At 39.7% G+C, this 23,617-nt stretch overlaps 1 protein-coding gene across 12 annotated transcripts in view; it reads right to left on the minus strand.

Annotated features, from left to right (window-relative positions):
• The window catches only part of FN1 (fibronectin 1), a 69,157-nt gene extending 46,405 nt beyond the window's left edge, over positions 1-22,752 (minus strand). For all 12 annotated transcript variants that reach the window (XM_007086099.3, XM_007086096.3, XM_007086098.3 and 9 more), the window contains exons 1-13: positions 22,492-22,752; positions 21,381-21,509; positions 20,315-20,452; positions 18,637-18,768; positions 17,562-17,699; positions 15,187-15,345; positions 12,484-12,675; positions 11,486-11,665; positions 10,649-10,825; positions 9,441-9,593; positions 8,028-8,156; positions 6,024-6,167; positions 1,173-1,294 (exon numbers count right to left, since the gene is read on the minus strand). In XM_007086099.3, the coding sequence (XP_007086161.1) occupies positions 1,173-1,294; positions 6,024-6,167; positions 8,028-8,156; positions 9,441-9,593; positions 10,649-10,825; positions 11,486-11,665; positions 12,484-12,675; positions 15,187-15,345; positions 17,562-17,699; positions 18,637-18,768; positions 20,315-20,452; positions 21,381-21,509; positions 22,492-22,639 (1,941 nt within the window). In that variant the 5' untranslated portion in view covers positions 22,640-22,752. The remainder of the gene's footprint in view (positions 1-1,172; positions 1,295-6,023; positions 6,168-8,027; positions 8,157-9,440; positions 9,594-10,648; positions 10,826-11,485; positions 11,666-12,483; positions 12,676-15,186; positions 15,346-17,561; positions 17,700-18,636; positions 18,769-20,314; positions 20,453-21,380; positions 21,510-22,491) is intronic.
• Positions 22,753-23,617: the final 865 nt, after the last annotated feature.

Raw genomic sequence — 23,617 nt, forward strand, 5'->3', positions numbered from 1 at the left:
AAACTGGGAGTGAGATGTAAAGATGAGAGACAAGAAGGTATTGGAGGGGGAAATACAGTAATCCCACTGGCTAACATCACTAAATGCAAAGTTCTGGAAATGGCTGCTCTGGACACTATGACGAGAATACTGAGTATACTACAAAAAAGAATGCTTTTGGGGCACCTGTGTGGCTCAGTTGGTTAAGCATCTCTTTGTTTCAGCTCAGGTCATGATCTCATGGTTGATGAGTTCAAGCCCCATGTCCGGCTCTGTGCTGACAGCTCGGAGCCTGGAGCCTGCTTTGGATTTTGTGTCTCCCTCTCTCTCTGCCTCTGCCCTGTCCATGCTTTCTCTCTTTCTCTTTCTCTCTCTCTCTCTCTCTCTCTCTCTCTCTCTCTGTCTCAAAAATAAACATTTAAAAAAATTTTTTTAAAAAAAGAATGATTTCACAGCTTGAATTTTTCCCAAAGAGTTTAAATACAATTGCCTGAGTTGGTCCAGCATTTTGTTTTATTTTGTTTTTAATTGCTAGGATTTAACAGCTGTGACTAAAAGTGGACATTTTTTTTCCCTGGGTTTAAAAGAGTGTTTCTTAAGTTATGAGTCATGAATTTTGGAGATCTAACAGGCAGGTTTGAAGGGTAAGAAATACTAAAATTTACTAGGTCAACATCTTCCTCAGTATGATTTCTTCAATTTCTAGATGCTTCTCATTAAAAACTCAGAAGGTTCACTTTTTAAACAAGCCAACTATCACCCCTCATTTTCTTCCCTGGAATCACCTCTTTTCCCCCTCTACCTAAATAACTTCAGAGAAACAAAAGTAACATTTTAAGAAGTGATCCCTTAAAAAGTGAACCTCTATAGCTAAATATTAATTTTTTCAAATCATGGAAATGATGCCGATAACTGTCTTCCTCTGACAGAGGTGCAAGATATACGAAGCCTTTAGATTCCCTTCCCATATCGGGGAAGAGTTGTTTCAGACATTATCATCTCTAATTCCTTGTTAAGAAGATCCTTCTAAATAACAAATCTTTCTAAATCCTTCTAAATACCAAAAAAGCAAAATCTATATATCAAATCACAGACAGTTCATCAGATCGGTTGGCTTGAAAGCTGGAAAACAAATATTTAGAATGTGTTTGTTTCAGAACCCTCAATGTCCCGTTTGTGGGTGGGATACTCACAGGTTTCCATCTGAGAATGTACTTGGAAATGTGAGATGGCTCTGGTGCATTCCACTGAATGGGGTGAGAATTGGGCTGACTGGGGGTCTCAGTGATGATGACTTGGACGGGACCAGTTGTGCCTGAAAATGAGAATGCGAGATTTGGTGATCTTGGGTATTCACTTGCTTCAACTTAAAACTAAGTGCACGTGGATGGCCATCATTAAAAGATAGTTTTGCTTATCAGTAAGGGTGAGTATAGTTAAAAAAAAATTCTGGGATTACTTTTTTACATATTGCCCTTGGAAATCAATGCAATAAAATCCTTTTTAGTCAATAAGTCATTGTCGTTCACATGAGAAATGCAAATAGAACTTGTTTATAGCAAATAAAATAAAATTTGAAAAATGCCTTAGTTTTATTTTGTCTCCATTTTCAAAATAAGAATTGAGAAAATTGCCAAACTACCCTAACCCAAATAAAGTAACAAAGAACCCAAACTCCCATTTATTTATCATACTAAGCTTCTTTAAAACAAATTCTCATTTGTGAAGCCTTTCATCTAGAATGAATCCACCCACTAAGAAGGAAACAACATTCTAAAGGTCATATGACATGATATAAAACACCCATATTTCTAAATGGGGTAGAATCCTAGATGAATACACAAAAGCAGTAATTACAGGTTCAGTTTTATTTCTTATCAGCCTACGCATCCCATTAGGGAAAAAGTTTTCATTTTATTTTTACTTAGTAAGTATACTCTAAAATCATATCACTGATGGGCCATGTTATTAAGAGATCAAACTTTTTTTTTTTGAAAAGCAATTATCAGCTGAAATGACAGGTTGAAGTATATACTAAATTCAGTATTTCCACATCTCAGTATGTATTATTGTTTCCTACAAAATTTAAAGTATGTTTTTTTAAAGAAAAAACAATATAAGGAAAATGGAATTAATTTCTTAATAGTGTAGACTCCACTTAGGATAATAATGAATTACCCAGAAAATTTATGCTTGCTGAGCAGAACACATCTTTTCCCTAAACACTGTCTTTTTCATGATGTCAATGTTCAACTTTTTTGAAATGAAAACAAAGTTTCTTGTCATAACCTTTCCAAGAATTTCTAACTGCCACTCTATCAAAGACAGCAAAATTTTGCAAGTTTAGTAAAGTATTTCACCAGATTGTTAACAGATTTAGGTTTTCTGAAAGCTCTTAGGAAAAAAAAATATTGATTTTCAAACCTAATTATCTTTGCTGTCAAATTCTCTTTGAAAACAAAGTTTTCTGTAGCAGAACAAATATATAACTTGCATCTCTGCGTAGACTTAAAAGATTTACAATAATATGCTCACTTCCACACTGAGAATAATTCAAAGTGGTTGAAAACTAACAAGTTAAGATTCTTTGAATCTTAATTTCATTTAATGCACCTATTTCTAAGCCACATAAATATCAAAGCCCATGTACAGAATTCTTAGTTTTCTATAATTCCATGTCACTCTTTGAATTACCCCTTCTGTTCATGAAGCTCCTCAAAAATACAAATAAATTTTTAAAGACAAATGGTGAAGCAAAATGTTAGAGATGTGACTTCCGTGAACATCAGTAAATACAGGAATATCAGGTCCTTAAATTACTTACAATAATTGGCATAAGGTTGTTCAAATATCAATCCTTTAAAGAATTCCTACTATAATTTCCTTAGGTAAAGAGACCTCTGATATGTATATTATTTAATTTGGCAGTCATGATTTTGAGGGAGGAAAAGGTTTATGATGCCATAGAATGTACAACACCAAGAGTGATCCTTCATGTAAACCAAAGACCTGGGGTGAAAATGGTGTCTTGATGCAGGTTTATTGATTGTAACAAATGCACCACTTGGGTCGGAATGTTTGTAATAGGGGAGGCTGGGCATGTGTGGGGCAGGGGCTGTACGGGAAGCTCTGTATCTTCCTTTCAATTTTGCTGTGAACCTAAAACTGCTCGAAAAAAAATTAGCTTTTAATTAAAAGAAAAAGTTTATGATGGTTGAATGTCTGTTAAGTTTTAGAAAGACAATACAAATGACAATTACTGTCCACCTTTAACCCTAATCCTGTTCCTGGGTCCACAAGGTAATAAACAAGAGGGGAGGGAAACAAAAAAGGTGACTCACTTGTTTTTACCTCAGTGATGGAGCAAAACTACAGAAGTTTTTTCTCTTTCTAAACTTTCAAGCACTGGTTTGAAATTATAGGTTTTAAAATTTAGGCTTGTACCATAGACCACTGAACATCAGTGTGGATTTCATGCATTTAGTGTATTTTTTATCAGAGAGTAAAGAGCCCGTGTCCATCATTTGTAAGGCCAACTAAATTCTGGTTACCACTAGACTTGAATCTACATATGATTTGAAGACAGGACATCTGAAAATTCTGACATCATTTACATTGGTTAGATTTGGTAAAACTAAAATGAACCTAACTGGTATATACTAGCAATTACCAGTAAAAACCTTACTCCCTCTCTTATTCAATCTGCTCAGGCTAACCATAAAATAGTTAAGTAAAGATATGACACAATGTGTATGCTTTTAAAATCAGTTTAAAATAAGGCCAAAATGAATCATTTCCAGGAACAATGACCCTGGGGAAGTTAAATATTTATGAGTTTGTGACTCAGTCCTTTTTTCTCTATTTTGTTTGCTGAGATCTGTGCTTCCATGGCTGTTTATTGACAAACCAAATGCCTCTTATCTTCTCTGAGTTTGAACAACTCCACCAAATCCTCTGTAGATGGGAGCAAACAGGGCAAGGCTCAGAGACAGTCTACTGGTCATCTGTGGTTCCTTTATTCTCCCCAACCTCATGAAGCCCCGCGCGCTAGGCATGAACCACTGAGCAAACCAGGCATGGAGATAAGCACCCAACCACGTACTGAGGGCAAACACCAATCCCCTCTCCAAATCTCCTTCTCTGTGTTCCCTGAGCATTCTTCTTACCCTTTTTAAAAAATAGGAACAAAGTCAACAAGTAAACTCCAAAGCAGAAGGCTTCCTTCCCATGTAGATTTCACCCCTGTCCGGTTCACCTAAATGCTTCCAGCGAGCAGTTTTGTGAATAGGCTCATTGTAAAAGGGTGAGAAAAAATTTTTTCTCTAAATCATTGAGGACAATTTTCGACAAGTTGCCACAACGATAACAACCATAAACATAGAAACTCAGGAGCATTTCTTTAGAAGGCTCTACCCTTTAGTTGCCTCATTAAAGGAAAAAATATATATATATCATTTCTGAACTTAAGGTTCTTCTGCAATCAGATATTTTAAACGTTATTAAATAAAAAAAATATATTTTAAGTGATTCCTACACCTAAATTCACCATGAATACAATTTAAGAGCCAGGTCAATTTGTGCTGTGAGCTTGTTTAAGCAAAGTCACCTTGTACGGCCCTGGCAGTGACTGAGGACTGGGGAGAGCAGTGTTTCTTCCAAGTTTGTTGGAAGGGTGTATCTGGGCGGTTAGTGTTTAGGATCAGAGATTGTTAGGTTGTTTGTGCTAGAAGGAACTTTAAAGGCAATCAACTTTAATATCCCCATTTTACAGATGAGAAACTAGTGAGTGAAGCTTGACATGGAACTCTTTCACAGCCTACAGCCAGGACCCATGTCTTGGCAAACTCTACCTTTGGCCAAATTGTTCCATATCCTGTTTTCTGTGATAGTGAATATGTGTAATAAGAGATACTAATCTCTTATGACATTATGGAGGGATTTAGTTTACTTAATCTTTTTCTGTTTATTTTTGAGAGAGAGAGAGAGAGAGAGGGAGACAGGGCACAAGCAGGGAAGAGGCAGAGAGAGAGGGGGACAGAAGATACCAAGCAGACTCCTCACTGATAGCAAAGAGTCTGACATGGGCCTCAAACTCACAAACCGTGAGATCATGACTGGAGCCAAAGGCAGACACTTAACCGACTGAGCTACCCAGGTGTCCCTAGTTCACTTAATCTTAATTTCTGTCATAGGCAGAATCTGATGCTCTCCCAACTTCTTTTTGTTTCTGAATGTGGCCCATGTTTCAGGTCTAAGGGTAACAGAGGCCTAGGAGGCTTTGCAGCTTAGTAGTTGCTCAAATAACTGGTGCCTAAAAATTTGAGCTTCATAATTCACCGTGTCTTATTATAATCACTCAGTGAAAATTAAATTTAAAAAATGTTTTTTTGTCTAAAATGAATTAATCACACCTCCAGCTAGGCATTATGTCCTGTGACCTAAAAAAAAAAAAAAAAAAAAGAAAGAAAAAAAAAACGAACCCAGCAATAAACATTTGAGAATATTTGAACTGCGTAGGCAGAAAATTGACCAAATTACTCAACTCTTGACCGAGGATACTTTGTTCTACACTCCAACTGATCAAACAAATGAAAATTTTGACACAAAGAAGCCCCAGATGAAATGGTGAGCGAACACACATACCCTATATTGTATTTCACATAATCTCTCTAGGCAACCTTTCTGTTAAGAGCCGTAACATACAACCCCACACATTACTTCCAGTATAGTTCACGGTATGGTTTCTATTTCCACGTGGGGACGTGAGATGAAATTAGCCAGAGTGTTTTAACCTAATGGAACGCTCTACAGTGTTCAGGAACAAATTTACACACAGGCACATTTTCACAGCTGAGCACACCTTTAACTTGATGGAGGAGAAAGGAAAATTATTTTAGTCAAACATCTGATTATTAGAGACATGAGAAAAAGATAGAAAATAGAGAGGAGGCCAATGCAGGCATCAGAGTATTAAAAATACTGATGCTGCTCTGTTTTGGAAACTCCGTTAAAGACTCTCAGTTTGCACTAAGAAAGGTACTTACCTGGATAGGTCTGCAAAGGTTGGCAATGCCACTCCCCAATGCCACGGCCATAGCAGTAGCACTGGTACCTGACACCATGCACGTACTTCTCCCAGGAGTCTCCAATTTGATAAAATGTTCGGGTTTCTGAATCCTGGCATTGGTCTAAAATATAAACAAGCAGAAGAAGCAGCATTGAAGACAGGGAGGTACAAATTTCATTTCAGTGTGCTAGACCATATATTATTTTTTTTTTAAGTTTTTTAAGGTTTATTTATTTTTGAGAGACAGAGAGAGACAGATCATGAGCAGAGGACATGCAGAGAGAGAGAGGGAGACACAGAATCCAAAGCAGGCTCTAGGCTCTGAGCTGTCAGCACAGAGCCCGATGCGGGGCTCGAACCCACGAACTGTGAGATCATGACTTGAGCCAAAGTTGGATGCTTAACCGACTGAGTCACCCAGGCGCTCCTATATTCTTTAAAAAACATTTTTTAATGCTTATTTATCTTTGAGAGAGAGAGAGAGAGAGAGAGAGACAGAGTGTGAGTAGGAGAGGGGCAGAAAGAGAGGGAGACACAGAATCTGAAGTAGGCTCCAGGCCCTGAGCTGTCATGTCAGCACAGAGCCTGATGCAAGGCTCAAACCCACAAACTATAAGATCATGACCTGAGCTAAAGTCGGATGCTCAACCAACTGAGCCCAGACGCCTCCCCCTCCTTTTTTAAAAATTTTCAGACCGTATATTCTTAATTTTAATGGAAACTTGCAACTGTCCTTACATTTAAAAAAAATTTAATGTTTTTTATTTTTGAGAGAGAGAGAGAAACAGAGCATGAGCTGGGGAGGGGCAGAGAGGCAACTGTCCTTACAAATATATGTGGTTACAAAATGTTTTGTTCATATCTTTTACCTTACAGAGCAATTAGTAGTAGTAAAAAAAAAAAGTACCCATTGGGAGAAATGTTTAGCTTTCTAAAAAGATGGTATTTCTTTTTTAATTTATTTTTATTTTTTTCAAGTTTTATTTATTTTTGAGAGAGACAGCATGAGTTGGGGAGAGGCAGAGAGAGAGGGAGACACAAAATCTGAAGCAGGCTCCAGGCTCCGAGCTGTCAGCACAGAGCCCAATCCGGGGCTCAAGCTCACAGACCGTGAGATCATGACCTGAGCTGAAGTCAGACACTTAACCGACTGAGCCACCCAGGTGCCCCAAAAAAGACGATATTTCTAAATAAAAAATTTATGATTTAGATTTCAGTATATACTGACATTCTGAATATCAATTTTGGAACAATAAATTAGATATTATATTTAACCTATATTGATGCACTAACTTACCATTTGAATAGTAAGAACAAAGGATCACTTTATATACCTCTTTAAATTTTGGAGTGCTTAATTTTACATGCACGTGGATGAACTAGATTTTAACAACGACTACTTGCTGAGCAGTTTCTAAAAAAAAACCTCTCAGGCTTCTCTCTCAGCTTTGATAATCTCATGTCAAACAAACTCATCTGATCAGTTTGTTTTCGTGGTGAGCAATAGGTCTCCTTTGGTAAGGGAATATTAATGGATTACCTTAAGGCTGGCCACGCAGCTCTTTTAAGGCTCAATCTTCACTATTTGCTTAGATCTATTATAAAGGGCAGCCAAGAAAAATAAAGTATTTGGAAGGAGGTATTTACTGGCATGCTCACTTGCCCGCGTTATTGCACAGTCAGCAAAGGAAAGTTCTCTTTCATAACATGGATTCTCTTTATGATTCAGAACCAAAGAACTAATTCCATTCCATTAAAATAAACCTGCATGTGTTACCAAACTCAACAAAAATAGATAACTGTCACTATCAAACTGGTATCTTGGTCTATGATTAGAAAAAGACTTTGCAAAGCTCTCTGCAAGCCATTGATCAAAGTCTGGAGTCAACTTCCATTATGTAATATCAAATGGCTCTCCTTATCTGAAACTTGTTAACTAGTCCCAGCGTCCAAAACCTCCTAGAGACATGAGGCTAATTACCAACAGGATCGCATTTCCATCTGCCCCGGCCCTGACCAAAGCAGGTACAATTCAGCATGTGCCCCTCTTCATGACGCTTGTGGAATGTGTCATTCACGTTGTAAGTGATGTCGTCAACAATACACTGATCTGTTTAGGAGACAGTGGGATGGTGGAGAACTTTTTTAAGTTTCATGATGAGATAAAAAAAAAAGTCATGTTTTTCAAAGCATACAGTTTTTTTCCCCACTAAATTACCAACACCTCCCACTAAAATAACTTTTATACTAGCATAGAAAGAACATTTTTTCAAACCTTAGTCAGGAATACAGGATTTGGAAAAAAAAATTCTCTGTCTTATCAACTTTTTTATAAACTTAAATATCAGAGGTCAAAGTCTATGCAACTAAGAATATGGTAAAATACACCTTCCTGTGGAAAGATAATTTTTAAACAAATACATGTTTTACTTTTGGAAAAGTTCTTGCTAATTTGATAATGTCCTTTAGATCTCTGCGTGCTATGAGAAATAGGAAGAAAATTAAGCACACTTATGGAGTACCCAGCATGGTGTGATGGTCTGATCTCTGGAATGGCTGGGGTGGGGAGATATTTGGATTTGGGAAATAAAATAACATCGATGGCATTTGTGAAATTAAAAACAAAACAAAACAAAACACAAGAGTAGGCCAACTGTGTTCCAAACTCTCTGAGAGATCCTGAGAAAATTACTTTCCCTTTTTGGGTCTCAGCTCCTTCCTCTGTAAAATGAAGAGTTAGTCTGTACGTCTTTCCTTTCTGTTCTGCAACATCATGTGGAATTATTATTACTCTGGTATTGTGTTACCCACAAAAGGAGAACAAGTTCAGGCCAAGGTCAACACACCAGTTATATGGACTATTTATTGGTTCAGAGTTGTACTTAAATCGTACTCTTCAAATCAAAGAAACAGAAGTACCAACATGGTTTTCATAAATCGATATCCTATATTATATCCCAGGATCCAAGGGAAAAAAAATTGAGCTGAGCAAAAGAAATAGGTCTCTCTGATTGTCACCTTCAATTTGGATCTGCAAGGATCTGTTTTTAGAATAGCAAAGTCTCTTTTCTTTACAGAAATTATTCAATCTTTTCTAGACATGAATCCAATGGTGTAACTAAAAGCTGACAGGATCAAATAATTGTGTTCTAGCCTTTGAAGTCATCTTCTCAGCCTAAGTACTTACATCCTGGGAATGTTTCAAATTTTAGAAGTGCTCTGCCAGCTTCTCTCCACTGGCTGCCTAACATGACAAACCTATCTAGCACGGTAGACTGATGGCATGGCGTCACACATTTCCTCTCCTGCTTTTGGAAAGTACAAATGTCCACAAAACTTGGTCCTCTCTGCAGTCTCGGTCCTTTCACATGCTCTCATTAATAAGCAAGCATACCTCGGAGCTGAGAGTAGGCGACACAAGTCCATTCTCCACGACCATTCCCAACGCATGTGCACCTCATCATGTGGCCCATATCATGCTGTTTGTCCCACTGATCTCCAATGCGATACATGACCCCTTCATTGGTTGTGCAGATTTCCTCGTGGGCTATATAGAAATGGATGGAGAAATGATCACAAGGTATAAAAACATGTGCAGTATTATCAGTCCTTAGGCTAGTAGGGTAACCAAGAATTGGTTGGAAAGCAGTCTGGTGTGCTTCAAAGAAGTCTCAGGGCTACTCTCTGCATGTGTAGAGTTTTAAGTACCAGAGGGAGCAAACATAGTCCACAGGTGAAGTATGTTGTAGGGAATAATTACAGGAAAGGTTGAGGGATGTTAAACCACAATAATGCCTACACATTCATGTAGAGGGCTTGCATTGTTGTAGAAGACTGATGTTGACTACTGCCTCATAATTTTTTCTACTTCCAGCTTATTCTATCCTGAAGGGAAACTATGCATTTGGGTATAGAATTGTAAGCTAAAGCATGTTTTTCTTCTAAATCCGACATTCTCTTGTGTTGAAAGAAATAAAAGTATAAGTAGTTTTCTTATGTTTCATGGCCTCACATTCCACAACATACGGTGCACGGCTTCTCAGTTCCAAAACTACAAGATCAACTGTAACCTATGGGGTTCTTGAAATTTGAGAACAAAGAAAAGGTATTGGCCCCCCTTTCTCTATCCTTACAAACTAGATCCCCCTTAAAAAAGAAAAGATCCCATACTTGAAAGAAAAGCAGAGTTTTGGTCATTTTGGTATTTAATAAGTGACCGGGCTTATTCTAATCAAACCAAAATTATGTTGTAAATATCGTGGGTCTGTGACTACAGCAGTTATGTATTAAATGCTGTAAGTTGTGTGCTCTTTACAAATGACAAACCTGTAAAATATGTGCATTTCCAGACTTTAAAAAAAAGCATTTTTATTGCATTTATATGTTTTTGGAATTCAACTATATCGAAAGGATTTTACAATTATATGAATGGTTATATAATATATAATTATATATGATATTATATAACTATATGTATATAAATATATCCTACAAAGTTGCATGCTGCCTGAAAATTAAGACTTAATGGGTAAAACAGGAGTAAACCGGACACTATTCTTCTGTCTTACTGCGTAAATGGGTGTCTACAGGGCTTTGTCTTACCGGCCATGGGGCAGAATCCAAACTTCTGGTCAGCATCGTAGTTCTCCGTTGTTCCACACCACTTCATGTTGTCTCTCCTGCCCTCAGAAGTACAGTCCGTGTAGTTGTGGTTGTTGTACAGGAAGGGGAAGTGGCACAAGGCACCATTGGAATTTCCACCTCGAGTCTGAACCAAAACTGCCCAGAATAACAGACAAATAGGAAGAAATAATATGACAACTGAGCTTACAGTGGGGACTAAGCATACAGCTTCATATGACCCCAGCTTACAGTGGGGAATTACCACAGGAAGGTTCCGAGCGAGCCAGGTCTCTGCAGCTAATTCACGGGGAGTCTACCTCAGAAGAAAGGATGCCTGATAATATAGTCTCAAGCTTCCTTAGCGTATTCACCTTCACCTTCAAAACAGATTTAAATCCAATTTCACTCTCATTTTCCCAGCCAAAAGAGAAAAGATCAAATGGTCGCTTTGAATAAAACATAGTGTTAACCAGTAGAGAAGCAAAAGCACTCAGGCATTCATCCTGTGTATTCTTTAGCGCTGGGGGATTGCCTACGGATGTTAATATACCCGTATCTTTAATCACATCATAATCCCAGTGTGTCAGAAATAATTGAACAGGAGGGCTTTCCCCTCGGTGTCATTTCCCAAGGGTCCTGGGGAACATGGAAGGATCTTCAGCTGCTAAGTTCGCTTCACGTCTCCTGGGTCCAGACTGAACAAAAGTGATACATCTTTTGCAGCCTCAAGATGAATGCCCAGAAGGCTGGCAAATAAAAATAGGGCGTGAGAAATGGGTTTTTCTCACTGCTGTGCTTTCCTCCTGGGAGACTCACCAGTATGGTCTGTACAGAAGGAATATTTCTGGTCTTGCTCATAATTGGAAGTTGTGCTGCACCAGAGATGTCCATCCTGTCGCCCTTCTGTGGTGCAGGAGTAGAAAGTCCTGCCGTTGTAGGTGAATGGTAAGACACACGGCTCCCCGTTTGAATTGCCACCGTAGGTTTGGGTTACAGCTACAAGCACAACCAAAAGGGTCTCAGTAAATAGAGCTGCATTTATCTCCCACCAGTAGCTGCTTCTTTATAGCTTAATGGAGACTAAGCTTGTGCCTTCAAGCAGCCAGCACAGAGAATCACCTAGTCAGTCTAAATGTATTACTCAGGAAACCTATCTTTTGTGAATAGAGTGACACCTGAGTTCCTCTGCCCATGTCCTTTGTTGCCACCTTTGCTGCCGTGCCTCAGTTTCCCAATTTGCAATGGTGTATTAATACAGACTAGTTAAGAATGCTGTTCAAAGTATACTGGAGTGATATACAGAACTCTGTTGGTGCCATAATAATTAATACATGAGGTTATTCTAGGGAAAAAGTCAAAGGTACCAATTGTTATTGGTTACTACCAATTATATAGTTATACCACTATAGTGGTTACTACCACTTTTGTAGCCCAGAAGCAATGTATTAAGTTGTTGAAAGTTTGCATCATGAAGCTCCAAAAATTTGAGATTCAGAGTATAAAATATGGTTGGTTTGCTATTCAGAAAGCAGCCCTCTTATAACAACATTTTAGACAAATAAAGATAATACATAGCAGTTTAATCCCCACTACAGGAAAGAAAATACGTAGATTAAAAAGATTGGAAGAAAATATATGAAATGCCAACCCTGGTTGTTATCACAGGGTGGTAAGATTATAAGCTTTTCTTGTTTGCTTTATTGTTTTACTTTGTTTTTTTTTTTTTTTTTTTTTTTTGTAAATGAATGTACTGCTTCTCAAAAATTTAATAATAAAAAGCTATCAGTATTATTTTTTGAAAAGATAATACAGACCTGTCTCTTGGCAGCTGACACCATTGCCCAGGCAAGTGCACAGCATTTGCTTATTTCCTTGTGTCTTCAGCCACTGCATCCCCACAGAGTAAACCACACCACTGTCTGTGACACAGTGACCATATGGAGCAGGCTGGGGGTGAGGCTGGGGCTGGTAAATGGCGGTTCGGACATCTGTGAAAGAGCCAGATCCTGAGGGCATGAGAAAGGAAAGTCATAAAGCTGGGTGAGAGAAACCAACTAACTACTTTCTGGAGTGGGGATCTTCAGGGTCCCATACAGATCACTCTGAAATCCATGGTGTTACTGATCTGGAACTGAAAAGAAATGCCCCTCCCTTTGTTAGCTTTTACGTTCAGCCTAGGAAATAACCTATAAGAGTCTAACCAAAGGGTCTCCATCTTCCAGCTTATCTGGATTATATTTCTAAATCACAGACATTATCCTGCCACTCAACAGAGCAGATGCCCTCAACAATTCCTCACTCAATCCAGGAAGAACATGGTCCACAGCTTCATAATCCTCCACACTTAAGTTCTTCCAGCTCACCTCTGACCACGTCCTTCCTTGGTGTAAGCCTTGTCTCCTCATTCACTCATTGTACCCTGTACTGTCTTCATGTCTTTCCCTTCTCCTGGAATGGTCTGCCTCACCCTCGCTCTCTTAGCAGCTTCTATACGTTCAATATAACTAGGCATTTCTCTTGCCAATATTGTTTTTGAGAAGTCCCTGACACCCTGCGGCAGACCTGTGGCCGTCTGTTTAACTCTGAGCTCAATGAAAGCATCCTGGGCAGCCATTCTGGATTCTCTAGAAGTTGTTCCTCCTTCCACATTTTGTTTCCCCCCAGGATTATTTGAGAATCGGTGTGTGTGTGTGTGTGTGTGTGTGTGTGTGTGTGTGTTTCTAAACCCAATCAATCCGCTTAACACAGCTTTGTTTTCAGAGTAAGACAACACAATACGTTGATCTTTTCTCTAAATTGTTGGAAATCTGTTCTCTCAAAGGCCAGGCCCACAGAAGAAGAGTCAGAATGAATGCCAGAATAACTGATGGACTGAATTCAGCATCTCTCTAAGCCCTGCTCACCACTAGAACCCAAAGACACTTTACATACAATGGGTCCCAAGGTCATACACACCGGGGAGTGGGCATCTGTATATACCCCACTGAAGAGCCACAGTACAAAGTAACACAAAGATCTCATAGAAGCAGGATCCATTTTGTTTGACCCAATGCTTCTCAAACTTTTTAAACAGAACCTTTTCTGTATAATATTAGTAATATTAATAAAAATAGATAACATTTATTGAATCCTTACCCTGTTATACCTCAATTACCCTTTTAATTTAAACTATTTCAGTAGGGGAGCTGGAGGAGGGAAAAAAATAAAACATAAACTATTTCAGTAGATTGATGTTTATAATTGTTTGTTTTTTTGGTTAGCAGTAATTTCACTGATATAATCAAAAACCTCAGGATGCATGGGTGGCTCAGTCACTAAGTGTCCGACCCTTAATTTCAGCTCAGGTCATGATCTCACCATTGTGAAATGGAACCCTCCTTCGGGCTCCACACTGTGCATGGAGCCTGCTTGGGATTCTCTCTCTTTCTCTTGCTCTCCCTCTGCCCCTCACCTGTTCTCTCTCTCTCTCCCTCTCTCTCTTTCTCTCTCTCTCAATCAACCAATCAATCAATAAAATAAAAATGAAAATAATCAAATAACTCAAAGATACTACCAAGTCTAATCTTGTTTACCTTTGGAAGTGCTCAGAGCAAGACGAAAATTCACCAAAGGGAGAAAAATCTAAACGAATAATATTTTTATTTATGGTTAAATGGTTGATTGATAACGGGCTAAACAATAATGCTAGTACATTATGCAGTGAAAACTTGATGAGAACATATTAAGAAGGATAACAGAAGCACACACCCGTGATCGCCATTATTTCTGTCTTCAGACTCTTACAAAACAAGTTACAATGCAAAGATCTTGCTCTTGTGCCAGAAATAATGAAAACTACTTTTTTTTTTTAAGTGCTTTAGACATTGTGTCATTCATTCTCATCCCTAGGCCTCCTCTGAATTTCTCGAATTGTAAATGCCAATACATGAAGAAAATGATTGTGCATTATTTTATGGAATGCAACAAAGTCTGCTGGAGCATGGAAACCACGCATAAAGAATTGTTTCCACTACAAAGAAAGCTGAATGTCAGGACAAGGAAACATATTCCAGTTTGGAAAAGAACAAATGTACTTTTTTCCCTTTTCCTAGCAGAAGAACCAAGTAGTCATGTAACCCATCATAACCCTTTCATTTCCATTAAAATGCACTTTAGGTATTAAAAATGCATATGTAAAAAAATGCATATGTATGTGAATGTATATGTGTGCATATCTACATATATATCTATATATTAATTGTGTGGGTTTTTTAACATTGGCATTGCCTTAAACATCGTTTAATCTCTTGGGGCTAAACCTCCTTTTGTTCCCTCTAAGATCTATTTTTATTTCATTTTTTAAAAATTTAAAACCTGATATTAAACAAAGTTTTTAACAACTAGCAGTCTGTAAATGAACTCAGATTATTAGCAGAAACATGGCAAACTCATCCTCAAATGGCGTGTCAAAGGAAAGATGGATTTGCAGAAATAGGTTTCGAAACGTGCTGCGGTTTCTGGCTAGTTCTGTGCCTCACCAGCGGACGTGGTCTGCAGAGCCGCATGCCTCTCACACTTCCACTCCCCCCTGCCGTTGCCTGTGCAGATGCACTGGAGCAGGTTCCCCCGATTATCCTTCTTGCTCCACGTGTCGCCAATTCGGTAGGATGTCCTGGTGTCCTGGTCATTGCATCTGTCTGTATCAGAAAGGAAGCATTTCAATATACACGTCATGTCAAGCTGGGCAAATGCTCAAGTCAACGCTAAAAAAAGAACGTAGTGGTTTAAAGTTTGGTGAGCTATTCTCTGGTGGTAGGTTTCTATGTGGCTCTGGTACCACAGGTGTCAACCTTCTGAAAGATGGGATTCCATTTGTTAGAGCAGAAAGGGAGATGTGTGACTTTGTAGGATTTAGTCTCGTTCCTCTTTGCTTTTGCCAAAGGACTTTTTCATCATCTTTCGTCCATTAATTTAAAAAAAAATTGTTTTCACATTGGTCCTTGGATCAAATTCATTCTCTGGCTTTCTATTTTCCCCCTCTCTTTCCTTCTCATGCTCTCCCAGCTTTCTCCCAGTAATTGCTGGATATGACCAGCCTTTCAACAGGGGACTTTCTTTAGAAAGTGGGAAACAATAGGAGGCAAGCAGGTTTCAAAAGGTCTCCCCCCAACTGCCCCAAAGAAGCTATAAAAAACAGTAGCATCTCTTTTTTCATTTGTTATGTAAGAAAATTCAGAGTACTGCCAACTTCTTTAAAATGTTCTCTTCTAACCTTCCCCAACACACACCTATTTAAAATTACCAGTCAAATGGCTTCTTTTGAATGGCTCAGTGTGAACCTTTCATGGAAAAATGGAATTATTAACATAAAGTGATCATTTGTAACTAAATTGCCATTAGTGTATGTGTTCAATTATCTGACAAATAGATTGTTTCAGTTATAATCCAGTTTTGCCCATATGCTACAATGTGAGGAGGGAGGATTTGATTTCTGTATGAATCAGAAAATCACAGCACGAGGTGAAAGAGACCATAATTAGACGGTTGATGTAAGTGCACACAAATACACACCCACATTGATCTAGCATCAGAATGGAGGTCTGGAGGAAGATATTATAGCTTTTCTCCATATCCCAGGGAAAAGTACTTCCCTAAACCCCCGTAGCACTATTTTCAGTATTTTTCTTGAAGCCCTTAATATTACACTTTGTAGAAAATGAATATGTATAAGCCTTTCTTATCTCCCTGACCGACTAAGTAAGTGCTTTTGGAGGCTGTACTAATGTCCAATTTATTTTTTGCATTCCTATACCATCCTGTATAAACTGGGGACTTACAAAATTTCATGCAATACACGACTTTTCTTTGAGGAACTTTCCCCCAACTTGCTATTAGAAGAACTTTAAATAATAGATGAGGGTTTGAGTCAGACACTTACTTTGTTTTGAGCTAAAACTTTGCCACCAAGGTCTTGGAAGTCTGATGATCATAATAACATTCTAAATGCAAAAGATCTAATGAACAAGCAAGTTTCTGGGAAAGAGTCTGCCAGAATTATTATCACTTTCCATGAAAGACTCATTTTTTTGTTAGCAAAGAATTCAAATTTAGAGTTTGAACATTTTAAGATGGTTAAACACTTTAACCTAGATAAACAAAATAGGTTCAATATATTGAGATTTGACTTAGAATTTATTTATACCAGCAACATTAATGGTTGTTTTGCTTCAATAAACTAGTTGCCTTTGGTCTGAAAAGTTCAAAAGAGGAGCCTTGAGTCCCTAGGGCAACAGGTAGGACCTCCAGACAATCCTAGAAGGAGCAGCAGGGGTGCTAGAGGTCAGCTTCTTTATGGCACTAAGAAGCCTATTTAAGAGCTTTGGGTAAGAGACACTGTCCTTAGTCCCACGTAGACACATAATTTTAACCTATATGTACTTTTTATTTTCATCAGTTTTGCCAGTGAATATGCCCCAGTTAAATTTCAAACATAGAAGGAAACCTAAAACTTTAGAGCTTCACTCCATTCTCTGTTAATAGTACCTACATACCCAAAGATGTATTTGCATGGATTTTGATGATTTCTTTGCTTTTAATACTTGGAAAATATCTCAGTGATAATTTAATCAAACATTTGCAACTAATCTTCAGGTCCACAGCATATTTGGCATTTTAATGCATATTTGGGATCTTTCTTAGTCACTCATAGCCGAAGACCTTATTATTAAACTTTATAGTTTTCTTTGAAGAAACAGAATAAGTTGATTGTGGAATTTTTCTTGACATCCAAATGTTACCAAAGCATGCTGGTATGGTGGGTGTGTTATAAGTGACATCACGTTACATACAGGTCTCTCTAGGAATCCAGAAAACAATACCTCGCCTCATCTTGAGCAAAAGAACTAAGACGTACTTCTAGAAGTACAGGTGATACGTCCACTGCCTTCTCCCAGACAGGTACAATCCACCATCATCCAGCCTTGATATGGCTTTTCCCAAGTTTCTCCAACAACGTAGGAAGTTCCAGCAGCATGATCAAAACATTTCTCAGCTGTAAGGAAATTTGGATGAAAAACAGGGGCGGGGGGGAAAGGGTTATTTTGAATTGTGCAGGCTCCTTGTAATTTAAAGTATATTGTGTAAGCAAAAATCCAGCCACATTTTTTTAAGTGGTACTCTGTTCAAAAAGAAAGGCACGCCCTATAACTAAGCACATAGTAAGTAACCAAAGTGAAAGAAAGCCCAAGACGAGCTGGCAGGCGGAAATTCTATTCTCCTAATAAGTACATAGACTATATATATTCAGCTAGTAACATTTCTCACACAAGTATTTGAGTGAAAAGGATCTGTATATGTATTCATCTGTGGGGGACAAAACACCCACAATTCCGATCTTAATTATGAATGCATAAAAAAAAGACAAGAAAGCTGTTTAAAATCTGATTTCTGTAATAACTACAACACAAAAAGTCTGATTCAGGAACAATTTATATATTCAAATCTACAGGCAGAGACTTAGACTTGTGTTTATAGAGTTTAAGATTAAGGCCAAAAGAAGCTCAAAAAGTTTGAGTTTGAAAAAGAAAAATTACCAAGGTGTGACAGAGCACACACAGTATTGTTTCAGTCCAGCGTGTTCCAATAAAGAAAGATGTCAAAAGTGCTATTTTTTTTCTTTTAAATAATTTATATCTTGACCAACGAGAAAGCAGCGATGAGACAGTAGACAAAAGAAATGACTGTTTCCTAAATCTTTCAATTCGATCCTGTCCTTTTGAAACAAAATTAAGACATCTACCAATGTTAGTACTTTTGGGCCTGATTCCTTCAGGGCTGTGGATTATGAACTATTTCAGTAGTTGAAATAAAATTTCCACTTCCCTATTTTTTGAATTGGAATTCAGATCTCGCGTCCACAGGGCCTTTGGTGCAATCCACCATGTTGGCTGTGCCTCCCCGCCTCTCCGTCGTCCCTCAGAGCCACACACCTATCGGCTTGCAGGTCCATTCTCCTTTCCCATTACCAAGGCACACACACTCCAACATGTAACCGCCGGTCTCATGTGGTCTCCTCCACGTGTCACCGATCTTGTAGGACTGACCCCCTTCATGGCAACGGTCTGTTCAAGATAAAAAGCAAATGTTAGAGAAAAAGACAGAGAATATTTCAGTTAAAAAAAAAAGAAAGAAAGGAAAGAAAAGGTCTCACGTTCCACCCAGGATAGGTACTTGGGTTAGGCAAAGCAAGAACACAGACAACAGCTTTCCCATCAGAGGCAGGGGGAAAGTTAACAGGTCTGGTCACTTTGGGTCTTGGTTAAGCATGATGGGAAATCACACAGAAAATTGAATGGCAAAGAAAGAGGTCATAAATCCTGGTTCCTCAGAGAGATCACAGGAAATTGGGTCCTAAAGCAGAAAAGAAAGGCTGGCAGGCAGATTGAGGCTGACGGAATGAAAAGGCCACACTGGGCATAGCTTTCCAGCTTTCAGGAGTGGGAGAGCCCATGTTTTACCCCAGCATAAAAAATGTCACATTGGTGGAAATCACATAGATGCACACCTATCAAGTGCGGAAATCTGGGTACTCTTCTAAGCTATTAAACACAGTGGCACATCAGAGGCCAAACTGTCCATTAGATTATAAGCACTATGGACCACTAATTCATAAGACTGCCAATAAACTTGAATAAACCCTAACATTAAGTACAGGAAAAGCTGATTGGGTCTATTGACAAAGGACTGCTTTGTTCTTTTGGACAGAAGCCTTTCAAGTAACTTATACTTAAAGGATGGATTAAAAAACTAAATGCTTTCTTTTTAAAATTTAATTTAATTAATATATTAATTTTTTTTTTTAGAGAGAGAGAAAGAGAGAGAGCAGGGGAGAGGGGGAGAGAGAGAGAGAGACAGAGAGAGAGAGAGAGAGAAAATCTTAAGTAGGCTCCATGCTCAGTGTGGAGCCTGATGCGGGGCTTGATCCCATGAACCTGGGATCATGACCTGAGCCGAAACCAAGAGTCAGATGCCCAACTGACTGAGCCACCCAGGTGCCCCACTAAATGCTATGTTAATAGAGTCTATTGGTAGCCTAGTGAATAATAATGAAAAGGCTGCCTTAGCTAAATGGGAATTAATGAGAGTCAACACAGTCCCCAAAGGTCCTTGGAAACACTAGTAGGCTAACCATTCCATATTATCCCTGGGAATAGAGATTTGTTTCCTGGGTAAATCCTATAAGTCACAAAGAAGTCAGACTGTATCTGTGGGATGCAAGAAGTCTCTGCATCACAAACAAGAAGAGCAGACCACACAATGGCTAATTCACCTCTTCTTGACCATCTTCCTAATCACTTGATCAGTCTAGCTTGAAGATGTCCAGGTAAATTAAAATGAACAACTCCTCCAAGCATATCTTACTGAAATGGAACTCAAGAGATCCACTGGGTACTCACAGGTCCATACAAACTAAACACTGTTTCCACCTGTGCACAGAGCCATCTTCCAGAAGCACAGGATCCAGTCGGGTGATCACATAAGAGCACCCAGTCACCTGGGGTAAAGCCCCGAATTAGGAATATCCAGTCATGGATAGCAGAAAGTGACAGTGACGGTAATGGAGAAATTCATTTATTTTATTGACATTTTGCAGAATGTCTTCCTTACTTGCAATGGTACAACTTATCCTCCCTCGCCCAGCTCCGATGCAGGTACAGTCCCAGATCATGGAGTCTTTAGGGCGCTCATAAGTGTCACCCACTCGGTAAGTGTTCCCAGTGTACTTGTCAAAGCAAGTCTCTTCAGCTGAGGAGAGAAAGAAAGTTCATGTGAGCCTCACATATATAAAAGCTTTTTTATTCCACTAATCCCATCCAAAGAAAAACTCACTTTTTCATTCTATGAGTAGCACAGTACAACAGAAGTATGTAAAAAATTAAAATGGGAGATCTAGATTTTACTGCAGGCTTTAATGAAGCTCAACTTTTGAACTTTGACTAGTTCTCTGATTTTCTGTAAATTAATTTCTATTGTAAAGGATTCTCAGGCCCTTAGGAAAAAACTGTATTAAGCACTACTTTAGGACTGGTTAGATGGTGAAGGAAGGCTTCCATTGTAATCTCTGGCTCACTCAAACCAAGGTCCACACTAAAAGCAAACAATTTGAAGATCTCCACCTCCCACCAGGCACTGTCATGTCTTAATCCTATTTCCATTTTAGCCTCATCCGTGCTTCTTTCCAGGTGTTGTTATAATTTACAAGAAACAGAAAAATGGTCATAAAAGAATGAGAACTTTGAAGTAAGCAGCTCCTGGTTTTATGTAACTGACAAATCACTTTATAATAGAGTACCCAAAGTGTTTTCTGGCCCGTAATCTTACATGTAGTTTAAGATTTGAAATTCTTTTCTAATAAACTAAAATTTCATAAGTGGTTTCTTTGGAGGGAAAACACAAAATCTTTCATTTTCTCATCAAAAACTTTGAGAGAATAAAACAAAAAGTAGACTCAAGAAACTACTTTCAGATACACTAGTTGTTTGGTTTTAAAGGTAGAAGTAACATGTAAAAGACAAATAAAAGCAGTTATTAACAGTTATTTAAAGAGGAAATGATAGACAATTCTACTGGGAAAATGGTGTACATATTTTTGTTACCAATGCTAAGTTTAATTAACAAGCACCCACTTCTCCATATATCAAAAGATACTAACTGCCAGGCTCCCACCACTTACGTTCAGGTTTACTCTCGCAATTAAATCCTCGGCTCCCTCCATAACAGGTACAAACCAAGGCATTTCCCAGGTAGGTGCGCTCCCATTGTTGGTTTATCTGATAGTGTTTCCCATTGTCATAACAGCCAGCTATAAATGATTGAAGAAAAAACTGATTACATCTCCATCTTCTCTTTTTTCTAAATTATGGAATTTTCTTACACAACTAAATTGACAAGACTAAGCAACAAACATAGAAAAATAAGTTAATCAACAGAGGATCAGAATATTCCACTCTAAAATATATAGAAATTAGCTATCTAAGGAGTTAACCACAATTCGTACATGTAGATATTTAGGTATTCCTTTTTTCTCTCTTTTAACTTAGCTAAATGTTATACAATGATGTCATTTCCATCTGGCCAGGGGTCTACATCAAAGGAGTGGAAACATTTTGGAAGACAGATACCTGGAATTACATTTTAAAATATGCAAAGACCTTCAATGCTTTTCTGGGGTAATAAGTCAAGAAGGACAACTTTAAGCAGTTTCCTTTAGCCCAGGCTATAGGAGGGTGTGTCTTTGAAAAACTGGAAGAGGAATTCAGATCTGTTCTTGGAGAAGTATCCTGAAGGGCCCAAAGCACTGTGAACCAATCACATCGCTTTCAAGTTCGGAACAATGTAACTATTTGGACACCCTCCTACCACCCCCATTTTGAAAATATTTAACCAATTATTTAGTAACAAAGAAAATCTGAAGCGTAAGGATCACACTAATACCAGATGGAAAATGTAAAGGCAGTTTCCTCCTTAAAAGCAAGTTTGGATGAATTCATAGGAGGACGACTTTAATAGGTACCGCTGACAAGAGCGCTGCGGGAACCCCTGTGCTCCAATGCATTATTTTATTCTAAGGCCCTCGGAACCAGCCTGCTCAAACCCCGAGCCTTTTGTGCCCTCGTTCGGCAACTCTCATTAAGGAGTGCACACACACACACACACACACACACACACACACACACACACACACACGCCGCACACGCGCGCGCGCAAAACTTCAGCCACAACTTTGGTTGGCTTCAGGGTCCCGTCCCGGGGACAGCCTGTTTCAGCCCGCGGTCGGTACTCACGCTTGCTCTGGCTGACAGCCACTGGGGTCTGGGGCTGAATGATTTGCTGAGCCTGCCTCTTGCTCTTCGAGGCTCCGGTGGAGGGCACCGCTGTCCCCAGGGACAGGACGGCCAGCAACAGCAGCCGGGGCCCCGGACCCCTGAGCATCTTGAGACGGTGCGGGAGGGAGACGCCCTCACCAGAAGGCAAGTTGCCACCAAGTTTGTCTCCCTTTGCAACCTGCGGGAGAAGGTTCCAGTGCCTTCTGTGGGTTGGTGACCCCAAGAAAATAGGGGCCAGGGGATGGGGAAGGGGACGGCCCGAGGGACAGAGGGGAAGGAGAGGACGAGAGAAGTTGTGGCTGCAGGTCCCCTCAGGCGCTCGCGCCTGGAGCTCCCTCACCTCCCCCTGCAAAGCGCTGCCGGCGCGGGCGGCCGAGCCCCGAGCGCCAGGGTTTATATGGGACGGTCCCCTCCCGCCCCCCACGAGGCCCAGGGCGCCGGGGAGGAGGGACGGCCAGGCTCCCCCCACCCTCCGGCCCCCGCCGCCGCCGCCGACCGCGCGCCGATTGGCCCGGACTCCGGGTGACGTCAGGGGGACTGTGGGTTCGCCGCGAACAAAAGAGATGCTGATCGCCCGCCAGGACTGGGGCAAAGGAACTTTTTTTTGGTTTCCTTTGCGGTCGTCAAACTTTCTTGGGGCTGAGGGGGAGGGATGGGAAGCGGCTGGAAAGGGGTAGACTGGGAGGAAAGGGAGGGGCTGGAGTTGAGCGAGGCGAAGGGGTTGCAAGACACCCCCCGCCTTTCCTTTTCTTTTTTACTGGGGCGGGGGGAAGTTGAGGAATTGCATCACTTCTGAGAAAAAAAAGTCTGCTCGCTGGAGTGTATTTTGGGGGGAGGAAAAACCATAAAGTAGCCACCACCTTGCAGCTGGAGGAATGTAGACTTTACAGTCCCAGGGCGGGGCTGGCTTCCCTCCTGTTCCCTCTCTTTGGTCTAATGTGCACTGACTTGGGACTCGCTTTCTCTGCCTTCACAGCTTCCTATTCAAGACTTCTCCCCTTCTGAAGGCTGTACCTGCCGGGTTCTGAGGAAGGGGGGAGAAAGCGATTCTTTAATGAGCTTCTACTAAGTTCTGCGGGGTGCT

The sequence above is a fragment of the Panthera tigris genome, chromosome C1 (assembly GCF_018350195.1).
Source record: "Panthera tigris isolate Pti1 chromosome C1, P.tigris_Pti1_mat1.1, whole genome shotgun sequence".
Classification (NCBI taxonomy): Eukaryota; Metazoa; Chordata; class Mammalia; order Carnivora; family Felidae; genus Panthera; species Panthera tigris.